This window comes from Malurus melanocephalus, unplaced genomic scaffold (genome assembly GCF_030028575.1).
Source record: "Malurus melanocephalus ecotype Western Australia unplaced genomic scaffold, MMel_1.1 scaffold_137, whole genome shotgun sequence".
NCBI lineage: Eukaryota > Metazoa > Chordata > Aves > Passeriformes > Maluridae > Malurus > Malurus melanocephalus.
The window spans coordinates 1,845,599-1,860,529 of record NW_026623369.1 but is presented as its reverse complement, the minus strand read 5'-3'; the positions used below and the strand labels follow the sequence as shown (position 1 = coordinate 1,860,529).

The following is a 14,931-nucleotide window of genomic DNA, read 5'->3' as shown; positions in this document are numbered from 1 at the left end:
ATAGTTGGGACTACAGTACTTCCASGCTGCTTCCCAATATGCAATTTCCATTCTCATGCACCTTGGTACAAATATTCTCATGCATTTCTCAAGTCTTTATGGGCTGGGATCCTCACAGAAACTCTCTACAGACACAGGTTCAGTAGTCCCACTGGGAAATGAGCCCTGGCCAGATACAAACCAGCCAGATCGAGTAGCAGAACCCCTTTTAGCAAAGTGCTGAACCCAGACCCATCTGAGRAAATGTGCATCTTCCTTAGTCTCCSTGTTGCCATTCTCACACCAAGGTAGCTGCAGTATTGACCCCTCTGTGCTACAGCCTGGACAGMTGCTGCTGGGCACCTCTTGGCTTAYACTCCATGGCTGCTGATGCAAGTCCCAGCTCCACAAATGTGTGCAGGAATGACCCAAGTTCTGCTCACACATCARCTTATTAATAGTGAGCATTTTCACCCTGCAGCTTGGATATGATGTGGAAAGAACATGTGTGTAACAGGAGACTAACGCAGACCCATTCACCTCCCCAAAATGGCCAGAACCCTGCTAGAGCAGTTCAGCCTAAAAATCTGTCAGGAAGAAAGTCCCAGATGACAGAGCAAGATATTGGGGGCTGTGACATTTCCTGATCCCTGGGCTGCAGAGCCCTGAGCAGTGTTTCAGGAGCAGTGATACAGCTGTTTTCTGTTGACTTTTGAAAAAGAGCAGATGTTTGTTTGCTAGTTTTCTAGCTYTGCCCAAATGTCTGAATTGAGAGAATAAAAATGGCACAACATATCTTTAAATATTTGGAAGGTGTGGAGGCAAGGCTGGCTAAGGAATGCTGCAGCTGAGGGGAACAGAAAAACAGCTTCACAAATCAAAATATCCCTCAGGAAAAGGACTGTCTGTTTCCTAATGGTTTTCCTCCCCTTTCTTTAATGCTTTGAACAGCAGCACAAATAAACATACGATAAATAAATTAAGGAAGAAACAGAAGTGAACAGGCTAGCCAAATAAATAATTTCAGCTTCTCTGTCTCCAGTAAGATAGGAAGAATCTTTTGCTTCCTGCAAAGCTAGCCAGAAGCTCAAGATCTGTGTGGGCTGATGCCTTCTCATCCCGAGCTCAGTCTGCATGTCCCTTTCCCTAGCCAGATTGGAAAATTWGTCTCCTTCTGAGRTCCCTGGGTGAAAGAGAAATGTTGRGATATGGGGTGCTGCTTCCAACTAGTTGGTAAACAAAGCCTCTGAAAAGGAGAGTGGACAAAAATAAGTAACACAAATTAAGAAGCAGCTCAAGCAAACCCTGATTTGAAAACTATTAACTGACAACAACTGTCCAGCTTACACCATTCTTTAWACAGATTCCAGTTCTATGCTTCTCTGCACTGTAAGATATGTGAAATGCCAAAATACCTTATGTCCCTACTTCTGCTTTATTTCTCTAATGATAAAAGCTGTCTGCTAAACTYGAGATAGATAATCACATATGTAATAGCTGTTACCAGAAAAAATGAAAGAATACAGTATAAATGAAAAATACTTTTACTATTAGTTGAGTTCATAAGAGATACTTATTTTGATATTGAAACAGTTGATTTCTGTTAACATACTACATGCCTGCAAATGAAAATACCTGTTTGCTACAACTGCTTATCACAACTTTAGAAAGGCTCCACAATAGCCACTGGACTAATTATGTAGCTGACCATACTTTAAAACCATTTTTATATAAAGACCAAAATCAGGATATTCTGGTATAGCCCTTGGAAATATTCTGTTAGTGTATTTTCCCAATGCAAGAGAAAAAAAACTGCAATTCTGATTTATGGCTTGGTTTTTGATGAGAAAGATCTGGGTGGAAAATGATCAGATAAAAATCACTTCTGCAAATCCCTTTCCCCCCTTTATTTCCAACTTTCTCAGTGCTCTCTCATTTCTGAGTTCTTTGCCTGAGTAACGGTGTGCCTCTTCCACTCTCACAATCTAAGGACTTATAGTGTCACCCTTCTGAAAGAAAATTTCAACATCTGTCTCTGATGGAATGGAAAATCTGAGAAAACTCGTACTGGCCTCATGAAGCAAAATTTTCTTTGGAGCCCTACAGAAATCTTGCCTCAGCAAGGAGAACAGGATTAGGCTCTATGTCTGTATTTTGTCTCTGTTTCCATTCGAGATCACATTCATGCAGCATGGGGGCATGCTGTGCTTTAGATACTTCCCAGCTCTTTTCTGAAGTTGTTATTCCTCCCAAGTATCCCTAGAATTTGTATATTTATACAACAGCAGAGGGAGCCAGAACTTCAAAGTCAGACCATAACCATAAAACAGAATTCATTGGCTAAGTTGAAGGGAGGGAAGGAAAGAGGGCGGGAGAGGGAGGGGGAGAGGGAGAGAGATGCCATCCAAATTACCTACAGRAACAGCCAGCAGAGCTTCTCTCCTGGATTGCCAGGACACAGAAGATCTTACTTTGCTCCTRCAACATTTCTGCTTTCTTCCAGAACAGAAATGTGCACCAACAGCAGTGATTCTCTCCATCGGTAACTGGTAAGAATTTTCTAAATTATCTATTTCAGATTRTCAAAAGCTCACATCTCTTTATTAAAGTTATCCCCTGCTATTGTTAAAAAAGGCAGATGACTATGTTTGATAAATGAAGGCAGTTTGACTTGTCATGAAAGGTCCAACGCCTGTATCTACTGAGTAAAGCTTTGCAACCTTTTGGGGTGCAAGAGGGAGATGGCAGCTYCTTGGGGCCTTTGCAGGTCAGTGTGCTCCTGTCACCCTGTGCTGGGACAAAAGAACCTGCCTGGTTGCCTCTGATCGCTGGAAAACCCTTCCTATCTCCCAGTCCCTGAGACTTCTTGATGCTCATGCAACCAATGCAGCTTCAGGCAGGACACAACACATCATTCTCCAGATATCCTGCCTGCCTGCCTGCTGAGGTGCCCATTGCAACRTTTTATGGATTCACCACTTCCTTTGCTAAAGATCACCTTTGTAAACTGTATTTTTTTCCTCTTGCGTAGCTAACACATTGCAAAGGCCTTTGCTCCTAAGAAATCAGGGACTAACTAGCATTCTCCAGTCTGCTGACTTGTTTATTCACATTTTACCTCTGTGAGCTGGCTCCATGTCCTTGGTAAGGTTCTGTGAATTTAACCAGAAAATAAAAAATTGGAGTAAATGCTTTTGTAAAACTTSCCAGCTTCCTACAGGATCAGAGAATGTTAACTCGTAACAGAAGTTCATAAGCGCTAAAAGATCTCCCTCTGAAAACATGCAAATGTGAGACAGGGAAAAAGAATTCACTTTCCTGGATATTTATGTTGTTTCCAATGTTAAAGACTTCTTAATATACATAACTTGTTCTATACCCTAATTATGCAGTTTCTAGAAATKTCTATCATACATAGCTTTTTCAATCACCTAAGGTAGTTGCTCCCAATATTTTTCCACACAGATTTAAAGAAAGGTGAAGAGTCTGTCATTAACTTTCACTGTACCAAATCCCTTATGGATTTAACGTGGCTGTGGGATTTCTGTGCAAACTCAGTGGCATGTTTCCTCTTCTATTTGAGTGTTGCTTTCCTGGGAATAACATGTAATAACAACCATGTGATTTTTAACCTTTCTTTAGTATGTAAGGCCAAACAGGGCAAATCTATTTTACTGAGATAATGTCACTAGCAGCCAAAAGGGGATACCACTGTTGGTCAGTTCCCACTAATTCAATTAATATCAGTAATGTGAATTCTGGTATTCTGTTGAACATTTCTACTGCTCTTCTATTTCCAGCAGACACCTGCTTTACTCCTGGTAATTGCCCTAACTCTTTAAATAAGTGATACAATCACTGCATGTCTTTAGGAATTGCTTCTCCCAGAATGTCTTATGGACTGAAAGCAGCAGTTGTTTGAGCAATTAGTCACATTCTGAGGTAGATAAACAAGAGCTTCTAAGTACCAGATAATGAAGCCAGACAATGCAAATATGTTTTTTTCTTTGACTAATGTCTGATGTGGAAATTGGTTTTCACCGTCCATCACAACTATGGAGACTGTTATTTGATTACAGGCAGAGCACGATCATGATCAGCTTTGCAAAAATGACCCACCCTTTTCTAGTGGGCACATAGAGCCCAGCACCTGTACCCTGCTTTATCCTGCCTCCAGGAAAAAGGTTTTTATAGGGGTTTTTGTAGGATGTCTTTAAGTGCAGAAGTCTCTCAAAACGTCAATCATGCATTAACTGCTTGAAGCCACTTATGATCTAGCAGTCTCCTTGAAACCCACTGAGRGTTTCATTTTCTTCCCTGACTCATTTCCACAGAATTCCCTTTCCTTTGAGGAATTTTTCTGGGAAATAGAGGATAATGCTCTGGGGCAAGTCTTGTGAGCTGACAAGTGATAGTTTGGTTTCTTTTTTTTTGAGACGAGCTGAGTGACATTTGTTAGTTTAGAAGGCTGTGCTGTTCACCAAGACAAACCCTTCAAACTTTACCCACTCTTCTTCCTTGCTTCCAGCACAAACAGCAGTGATGAAGGTCTATAAAAGATGTAAGTGGGGAATTTCACTGACACTAAGATTAAATCTGAAAGCTCATTCTCCTCTTCCTTCTGTTTTTTTTGTTTTTTGTTTTTTTTTTTAATGTGACACAGACTTTTGTGACATTTGCTTTTCAGAGAAACTATCTCATGCTGCATTAACTAGAGAACAAACTCTCATGAACATCTTAGTTTTTGTTACTGAACTCTTTCCTGATGTTCAATAAGAGTTCTGAACAGGATTCTTCTTTCTTCTTAAAAGACAAAAAAACTTTGCCCCTCACTCCCTCAGCAAACTTTTAGGAGATTAGGAGATTTAGGAGATATACTTCTTACTTCTACAAGCCAAGTAAGTATTGCTTCACTTTCTGGAGAAAAAGTTTCTTTTTCTTAGCCCATAAACTTATTGCTATCTTTTCCGGGGTAATCAGCAAAACTTCAATATGCTGGGGGGACGAACACCCTCATTCCCACTGCACTGATGATTTGGTGTGTTASCTAACCTTAATTCAAGTGTCTAAACAGGGTATGTACACATTGATTATTACTGGCTCTCGGTTTAGAATAAACTAAATGGCAATCAAACACCTTGAAAGTCAAACACATCATTTGGCAGTGACTATCCTTGAGGATCTGCCATCCAAGGATTCCATAATAGGATAYATAAGTATAAGGTCACTGCCATATTAATTTTTCTGTTTTTCTAGAACTGCTTTTTACAATATGATTGCTGRAATAAGAGCACTATGGACATAGGTGATCTAGGCACTGTCTTTTCCCAAGACATCAGGTTGGCAGGTGGTGTAAAGCACCTCACAGTGCACCACAGGTTCCCTAGAGAACCTGGATAGCTCATGTCCCATCTCCCTCTGACASTCCCCTTATCTGTGATAGGAGGGTGATAATTCTCTATTTACCTCTGGGTTCTACAAGACTGAATGCCCAGGAAGTGCCCGAGAGTCTCCTGGTGGGGGCCACTATAGAATGCAAGGTTTTAAAAGAGAGTGAGCTCCTGACCCAGCAACACACATTGCACAGCCTTCAGAGATGCTCTTTATCCCCACCACATTTACTACCAGTGATAAACACACAGCCATGCTCAGCCTTTGGCATTTCTCTCAGAAATRTGCCCCGTAAACCTGTGCGATCTGGCTTCTGTTTTTCAGGTGGCTCCACCACTATTTTTTCTTTTGCTTCAGCATTATTAGTTCTCAATGATGCCTCAGCATGTCCAAAAGTGTCTGGGACCCTTGAGAGAGCTTACTCTATGGGACACAGATGTTTGTAATAACTGCACATATTTTCARTTTTCAAGCAACAAAAGAGAACCATGTGTTTGTTGTTGAGGATACTGTAGCTAAGGACACGAGGCTGGGACCRTAGTAGAAAGCTTATGTGTTTTGTTTACAGCAGAATCTATTTGTCCTGTCCAAATGCCAAGACTTATCTCTTCTGACTGGTACAAAATAATATTGCAGGCTGCTGATCCCTTTACTCTGTTCCACTTGCAGCATCTCCACTGGCCAGCAATCATTAAAAACTATAGGGCTGGTTGATGGTTTTTCACTCAGTATCCATTATCACTGAAACAGATTACCAAACCCTCCCCACATGTGAACATGGAATCCATACATCACCACTGCCTCTTCTTTTTCTTCCARAAAATGAATCAATCTGTTCACATGGATTGGGCAACAGCACAAAAGTGAATGGACAGAAGGAGTCACACCTATATCCTCCATTTGGAAGTTTTTCTTTGCCTTTGCGATTCTTTAATYAAGATTTAAACTACTGAGGAAGTGAAAGACTAGAAGTGAAAGAGRAAGAAAGGGCTACTGTATTTTGCTTGTGAGACGTCTTGATTGCCTCAGATGGATACAGATAGATGACAGAGATAGAGAGACACAGATAAATCARCAGGTCTAGCAAAATAACAGAAGAATTTACTATATTCATTTATTTTTGTTGATCCACCAGAACAGTGATCCTGAAGCAACTTTTTATTTATTGCATCCTATTGCTTTCTTTAGTTCCTGAGAGRCAATATCTAGAAACAAGAGAATTCGTAATGGGAAAGACAAGGAATAGAAAAATATGTAGGATAGGGGTGCTTTTTTGTACAGTACTGGTTATCTTTAGGCATGTTCAGCAATAAATGCTACCCAAATGAAGTGATAAGCTCAGTACGTCATGTTACTGATGTATTCATAGCTTGATCAGTTGTCTTTCCTGAAGCTCAGACGTTTTTCTCCACCCCACAAACTTGTTGGAGTGATATTTTATCATTGACGAAAGGGTCATGCAGTGGTTAAATAGTGTCATTCCCCAAGTATTTATTTACTTTTCATACTACAAGCCTTTGTACAGCATGAAACTGCCTCTGGCCTGATGAGAACTCCCAGCAGAGTCAGATTTTTTTTTTTCCTTTGATTCCTGGACATGGAGGATTTAGACTGCAGGGTCAGGATTATAGARTAGCCTTTGCTATGGCTCACAGGAGTCATCTGGGAGAGTCCAGGCAGTCCTGTGACTGAGATTTCCAAAAGTATGCAGCACCAATTAACTCCATGGGTTCAACTCCCTGAACTCCACTAAAAGTCCTTGCTCATGGCTTGCAGCAGGGATTAAGAAGCAGAGGGTCTGTGCAGGAACACTACCTAGCAGATAGAGCATGCTCTTACAACAAATGTGCCAAAAAAATGCAAAATTATGCTGAGGGAGAATCAATAAAAATATTCCCAGAAGGAATTAAAAGACATTATCAAAATCACTCACACTTAACGCCAAAATCAGGAAACTGGACTGTATTTCTGATAAACCCTGTCATGGTCACGTAGGGGAGATATCAATGCTTCATGGGCACTGGAGTTCATCCGGAATGAGGAAGCAAGAAATTTGGACTGCAGTTCCCATGACCTATCACAGCTGTGTAGAAGCTGGAAAATGTTGAAATTATTTTGAATTATTTTCGACTTTTAAAAAATTGTCCCATGATACCCCTCCCGAGAACGAGCCTGAATTTTTGCAGGGTGATTGTCTCGCACAAATGTGRATTCTGGCTACAATCACAAATGCATTTCACAGATTAACTCACATAAGATATTTTAATGTTGGCTTTATACACCTAATATGCCCTGCTTTTCATGTTGATATTTAGCTCAGCTGAAGCTAAATGCAGCCCCACAATGTCCTCTGCCCAGTTTTGGATCAGAACCTTGCAAAACCAGAATTGCACACAATTTTTACCCCTGGGTGGGTTTTGGTCTGGTTTTCTTGTATCACCACTCTACTGCATTAGTAATGTTCAAGAGAGCGCACTGAGTTAAATAATGAAGTTAAGATGTTCTTAAATCCATGGGACAACCTCACAATGAATAAACACGGTCATAATTCAATAGAGTTGCACAGACTTTCATACCACAGTGTAGCAAAGGGCTCCATTTTATGATCTAATAAACTATATAAGARGGAGCTGCAGAATATACACAGAATCCCTGGCATTTGCTTCCCTGTCTCCCTCCTTACCCTTTTGACTAATTTCTTGCAGCGTAACTAAACATATTTTTTCTTTTCTTTTCCTTTGCAGATATACCCAGACCTTCCACAGCCAGACAGAACAGATAAAACACTTTTAGGCTGGCTCCAGAAGACTCAGCCTGTGTTTGACTACCACCCTTTTGGATAAATATTTTGGGATTCAGGATGAATAAGACGAGGGCTGTTGATGATGGTTTTCATTTCCTGARCAGCAAGAACTGGAGCTCAAGCCGAAGTTTTCCTATGAACATTTCTAATCAGTGCATGAACATCACTGACCTTACTGTCTTTCTGGCCACCTCTTACAGCTTGGAGACAGTTCTGGGCATTGTGGGAAACATCTGTCTGATTGCTGTCATTGCCAGGCAGAAGGAAAAGGCCAATGTCACCAATATCTTAATTTCCAACTTGATAATTTCAGACTTGTTTATGTGTCTTGTCTGCCTGCCTTTCACCGTTGTTTACACCATGATGGACTATTGGATATTCGGAGAAGTCATGTGCAAAATGACCTCCTTCACTCAGTGCACAACTGTGACAGTGTCAATCCTTTCCCTTGTCCTTATTGCTCTGGAAAGACACCAGCTCATCATAAATCCAACTGGCTGGAGGCCAAATACCTCCCAAGCCTATCTAGGAATTGGAGTAATTTGGACTTTAGCATGTCTCATGTCCCTACCCTTTTTGACCACGTCCATCTTGTCTAGTGATTTGTATGAGCAGCTCTCACACTTCATGAATTTTTCCACTGATAAGGCCATATGTATCAACTCATGGCCTTCAGAGCAGCACAAACTTATCTACACCACCACTTTACTGCTCCTGCAATACTGCATCCCACTGTTCTTCATTATCCTTTGCTACCTGCGAATCTACTTACGGCTGCAGAAGAGAAAGGACATGTTTGAGAAGAGTGAGTACAGCAACCGAGCAGTCCAGCTGAGAAGGATAAACATTTTGTTAGCATCCATGGTTGCTGCTTTTGCTGTTTGCTGGCTACCACTGCATGTTTTCAACACCATCGTGGACTGGAATTACAAAATCATTTCCCCTTGCCACCACAACCTGATCTTCTCATTGTGCCACCTGGTAGCTATGGCTTCCACCTGTGTCAACCCTGTTATCTATGGTTTCCTAAACAGCAACTTCAAAAAAGAAGTGAAATCACTGATTCTGAGCTGCCAGCATAATTCAGTAACTGCCTCAATGGAAGAATATGATCATTTGCCTTTATCCACCATGCAGACTGAAGTTTCCAARGGTTCACTGATGTTGAACTGCAGACACAATTCTATCTAACGAGCAGAAAACATTTCAGAGAGGTGCACTGACACCACACACCAATACCTGTGGGTATATAAAGCAACTGCTAATGCCACAGCTGGGAGGTGAACAGGAAGCCATCACTACCTGYTTTTTGGAAGAAAGGCAAAGTAATGTCATAAGTGTTTACATTCGCTGCTGTGGTACACAAGTTTTTCATGTCATTGAGGTGTTAAGGACCCTGAGGAGACTGGGCTGATGTGTAAGCAGCTGCTGTAATAGAAGTACCTAAGCTGTGGCTGCACAGAGGCTGATATGGGGCTCAGCAGTGAAGCTCATATCTCTATTATGCCTTCAGTAGAAAACCAGTTTCCCAGTTTCAGCACTGTGGGCTGCCAAAAGTTGTGTTGGAGAAGACTCTCTCAGTGTTTTCAGTATTAGGAAGATTTTTATGCACAGCTGACACACTAGTGGAACAGAGATATGTACATATCCAATTTTTTTTTTGCTTTACCAACTCTCACAGCCCATTAAATAACACTAATCTTTCAGCAGATCTTCACATAAAACGACTGCATGTTTCTATGAAACTTTACTCTCTGCCATAGGTTTGAGAATWGTCATTGCCTCTGCAAGCAGGGACACAGAACAATGACCTTGRTATGTAAAGAAGACAGTCACTTATGAGGGATGGCAGCAAATGAAAATGTTATTCAGTGGATTAAACTCAAAATGCGTTGAGATGATACTGAGAACTATTTTTAAGCACATGAAAAACAGTTGTAGATCTACATGGAAATGAGTCTGGTTGAATTTGTAACTCCCACTGCAGTCAGTCACAAAGTTCTGCAATGCTAAAACTTCATGCCATGATGGCACAAGGTGGCTGGATTACATGAGTTGTTCCAGGATTGCTAGCAACATGTCATTCTGCTTCAGCATCTTCTTGGTACTTTAATTGCACAGTATCTAATTCAGAAGGTCAGAATGAGCATGAAAACCTGCTTGCAGAAATCATGYGTTTCCAGAGTGGATACAATTCCAAAGAAATACAAATATGAATGGAGGATTTCAGTTTTCTTATAAAAACAAAACCAGATGTCAGATATCAGTCCCACTCGCTGGCATCAGCAAAACAGCTGAAGCTGAAATTCCAATCCATCAGTAGAAAACACACAGGTGGAAACCAGGTCAGGCTGAAGCCAAGCCACATGTAAATAGGTAGTACTGTCAATTGCTCTACAAAAATGAGGGTCCTATTTTTTTACATCTGCGCTATTTGTAGCCTTTGTTTATGAAACCTACAAACTGTAAACTCACGTTAATGTCTGGAGCTGGAGAAATTGCTCAGTGACTACTGAGAAACGAAGGCATGCTCGAGAAGGCCATCCTGAGGTAGAGATTAAAAAAAACAAACAGGTAGCAAATGCAAAAGGGAGACAAACCAGTTCAATGCTAATGAAATATTCTCTCCTCATTTGTTAAACCAACCTTAGGAAAAGACTGGACTAGATGGTCACCTGAGGTAAYTTCCAACATGAATTGTGCTATGATAAGTGGTGGTTACTTGTTGCAATCAGTCGGTTTGCACTGAGTTGAAGATATCCAGTGTGCAGTGATGCAAACAACTAGAAATTGCTTAGCTGGCAGCTCTCTGATTAGGCAAATTGGTATTAAGTTAGGTGAGGAAAAGACTTCTTCCCATGCTGTGAGGTGAATATGGATGATGAATGGAGTGAAGACAAGAGCTAAACCCTCTGCCATAGGGCAGCAAAAGCTATCAGTAAGTATGAGATCATTTCCCCAGCTGGCAGAAATACGAGTGAACCCCTTGCCATGAGCTTGGGCACAAAGATCTCAGTGGTAAAACTTGAAATTTGGCCTTGAATTCTTGTGTGCAGAATCTTAAGGCAGCAGCTGTTTTGATGCAGCCCTGCATCAACCCTGCTAATTCTGGCCAGAACCTGTATATCTTAGTAAGAGAACTTGTGTGTGATTACCTTTTGTATCTTTCTCAACTATGTGGCAAGAGAATTTTGCATTTTTCAAATGAAATTTTGCTTGCTTTTTTTTTTTCTTTGTTACTTGCCATGTGCACTGTGATTTCTAGACTGGACATAGGTTGTACTAGAAACACAGAACAAGAGGACTCTCATTTTACCTTAGATGCATCTTGAAATTCGCTACTGTAGCCAAAACCACCATGTGATGCTGAATAGCACAAAATACAGAAGCTCGTCCTAATCAGCGTGAGTTATATGAAAACTGTGCTGTATTACTTCAGGGCTTAAATACTGTTTCAACTTTGTCACTGTTTTGTATTTAAAATCTATTTAAGTAATTGAGTAATTCTGCCTGTTTTCTGCACTTGTTAGAATTGTAGCATTTAACTAGTGGTGTGTCAAACTATTGTAAAAATACTCTGCTAAACATGAACACAGAAAATGATCTGATATATGGTCTTTAAGTATATAAGTTTTCAAGCACCAGTGTCTTAAATGGAAACACAATTCCCTTTAGCATTTCCATGAATATGTTTTTGTCACTAGATCTAAGTGACAACTTTTGGTAAAACTTACAGTAAATCAGAGACCTGCTACTAGAGTTATGCACTGRATTGTACATCAGATCCGAGTTCTTCCTGCAAAGGTTAAAAATATGAGCAAGATCTGACACTCTGTTTAACTGTAATTCACGTGGCCATTTGTTTCCATGATCACAAGTAAATATGTAAAACAAGCAGATCCAACTTTACACTAACTCAGACAAACACAAACGGATGTTATCTTCCTTCCATGATTAAGGGAAGTGTCAAGTTTAGAGTCAACTACTGTTTATTGCTAACTGACTTTGGACTGGATAAACGACAGGATTTAAACATTAAAAGGCACCAAACTGCACCCATACATCTAACTGCAAAAATGCAGATCCTCAGAACTCCCAACCAGCTGCAGTCAATCCATCTACTTACATATCATCCTGACACACGTTTTTCAACTTCTAAAATWTCCTAAGCAACTAAATAAACTTTAAAGTACACTCAGAAAAATAAATGTATCCAGGTACCAAAGGACTGAATGCCATGTGAAAGCCCYAGCTTTGTTTTACACTTTAGATATCCACTTGCACAAGCAGCTGTAACAGGAAAGGTACCTGTACCACTATTCATTCTATCCATACACCAAAGCTTATGCCTTCATGCACAAATACACTAGAGGATATGACACTGTTAGTTTTTAAGAATTGCTGTAGCAACTGTTCCCTGTTTCCTTTGAAGGCAAAGTCACAAGGCTGGGTGCAATTATTCTTGCATGTTTGAAAGAGCCATTTTATTTGTCACTTTGAGGCTTTATGCAACCAAGGTTTCTTTGGTCCCAGCAGAAAGTAACGGAACAGAGGTAGCTTACATAAATCTTATCCATTTGTATATAACAGATRTTGTTCATATGTAAGAAGCATTGAGCATTTTTGTGTTCATTGTATACAGTGCTGGTTTTGGGTACATTCTTTAAAGTTCTGCTACGGAGTCGCAAAAGCAATGTTGGAGAAATAGGCAGGACTTGTGCRAATCAGAAGTTCATACAATTTTAAGAATTACACTGCCTTTTTAAAAGAAGCTTTTCGTAATCTTGCCTTTGTGACACATTATAAGAAGACAGTAAGATTTTCAGAGCAAGAGAACAATTTATTTCTGTAATATAAGTAGCACACTATAGGGAGTCTTGTAACAACAAATAAAATAATATTGTCTGTGTCACTTCTCTGTGCCTGCTTCTATAAAATGATGTAATACTTCATAGTATAAAATACGTAAGATTTAGTCCTCTACTAGTGTGTATCAGGAGAAAACAAATGTATTGTGTGATAAGAGCCATGGATATGTCAAGAATTAATAATTTGACACATTATTCCTAAAGACAATGGTGCACTGCAACTAACAAAGAAGGACAGGCAAGCACCAAAAATTCAACATGGAACATTGGAATATTCTGATTCCAGAACTCAAATCATCTTTGCAGACTTTTCAGATTGCACAGGAAKCTGGGTCTTATGTGACACCCTGTCCTGAACCCTGACCAGAACCACAGCCAGAAAGCAACTCACACTGCTGCAATGAAAACCAATGTGGGGCACTTAACACAATTTTACTGAACTTCATAARTTGCTGTGACTGGGTTAAAAGTATTGGTAAATTACTCTGACCTGGGTTACCTGCCTTGACAGAAAGTAAACCAAGGTAACAGAAATGGCTGCAGATTGTGCCATAACCTTGTTTGGTTTTTTAYACTTGCACACACAAGGGAAGAGTGCAATAGCAGTGTCTGGTGCCTGCCTGGACTGSTGGTGTGCCATAAACTGCTCCAGTGGTTGGAGTGATGTTGTGACAGCCCTCAGTCGGTGTCTGCAGCGTAGGTTTGCTGTGTGCAAACACGAGACACTCACATTGAGGCCTGGCAGGCTGTGAGAGATGATTGTGAAATAAGATGTCACACCCTGAGGACCTTAAGAGATTGTTTTGCTTTCATCCATGTGTCTTCTCACAAGATCACCTGGCATTTCTTTCTAGAGGCCATTCTCTTCAGGTTTCTTATAGACCAAACACTGGCCTGATTTTCATACCAGTATTGATTTCAATGTAAATTGTTGTCACATAGCACAACGTGTAATCTGTGTTTACATTGTATGAACATCGGAATCCACATAACTTTTGTGATCTTCCATCCCTTTCTCAGTTTGCTCTATAAAGTCACTTCCTTGAACTCAGGAAGTCATAAGTAGAATAAGCCTGAGATTTATACTTCTGTACTATGCCTTTCCTGCCAGACAATGCTCATTAGGCTTTAGTCACAATTGTTTTGTTGTCCTTCCAATAAATGCTTATATGAAACCCAGTAGCAGCACAGTGATTATATGATGGAAATCTGTGTCGAAATATAATTCCAGAGATGCCTACCTTTTGTTTTTTTCTTTATAGAACTTTAATTGATGAGACCCCACCACYCTTTTGTAAAAAACAATTCAGTTAAATAGTACTACAGTACTCATCAAATATGATAGAAAGTACTATGTTCAATAGATATTATAACACAGATTACCAGATATAATACTAAAAATAAAAGCCATGATACACATAAAATGATGGCATAATATTAATATGAATAAGTACTTTTAGTGGAGTATCACAAGATGCAAACTGACGGAAGAAAGATGGTATGATAACAGAGAACATGGAACTTGCACTGTAACTCTTTAAAATGGGACTAGGTTTTGTTCTTAAATTCTCACATAAAAATTCCTGCCCTTTGAATGTAAYAACTTCAGCCCATGAATTACTGTGTCCCTTATCCAGACTATGGGAATATTAGTTCTCCCTGTTGAGAGCTAGTGGGCCAGTACTACTTCATAATTCATAATTATTTGTCTTGATTCCATTTCTACAAGGCTCTTGCCTGTAAAATGCACTTGTCCAATGCCATGCCTTTAGTGAGGTAATGAGCATTGACTCATGTGGCTGATAAGCTGACTTAATGACTAAAAGCAATTACATGCATTACAGGTATTTCTTTATATTTAAGATATACTGTAGAAAAGTTCCTGAAGTC

General features: G+C 40.0%; 1 protein-coding gene across 1 annotated transcript; it reads left to right on the top strand.

The window, feature by feature from the left end:
* The first annotated feature begins 2,409 nt into the window (after positions 1-2,409).
* On the top strand, positions 2,410-11,348 carry NPY4R2 (neuropeptide Y receptor Y4-2). Its single transcript, XM_057371017.1, has 2 exons — positions 2,410-2,528; positions 8,115-11,348. The coding sequence occupies exon 2, from the start codon at positions 8,231-8,233 to the stop codon at positions 9,362-9,364; it is 1,134 nt and encodes a 377-aa protein (XP_057227000.1). The 5' UTR covers positions 2,410-2,528; positions 8,115-8,230; the 3' UTR covers positions 9,365-11,348.
* The last annotated feature ends 3,583 nt before the right edge of the window (positions 11,349-14,931 follow it).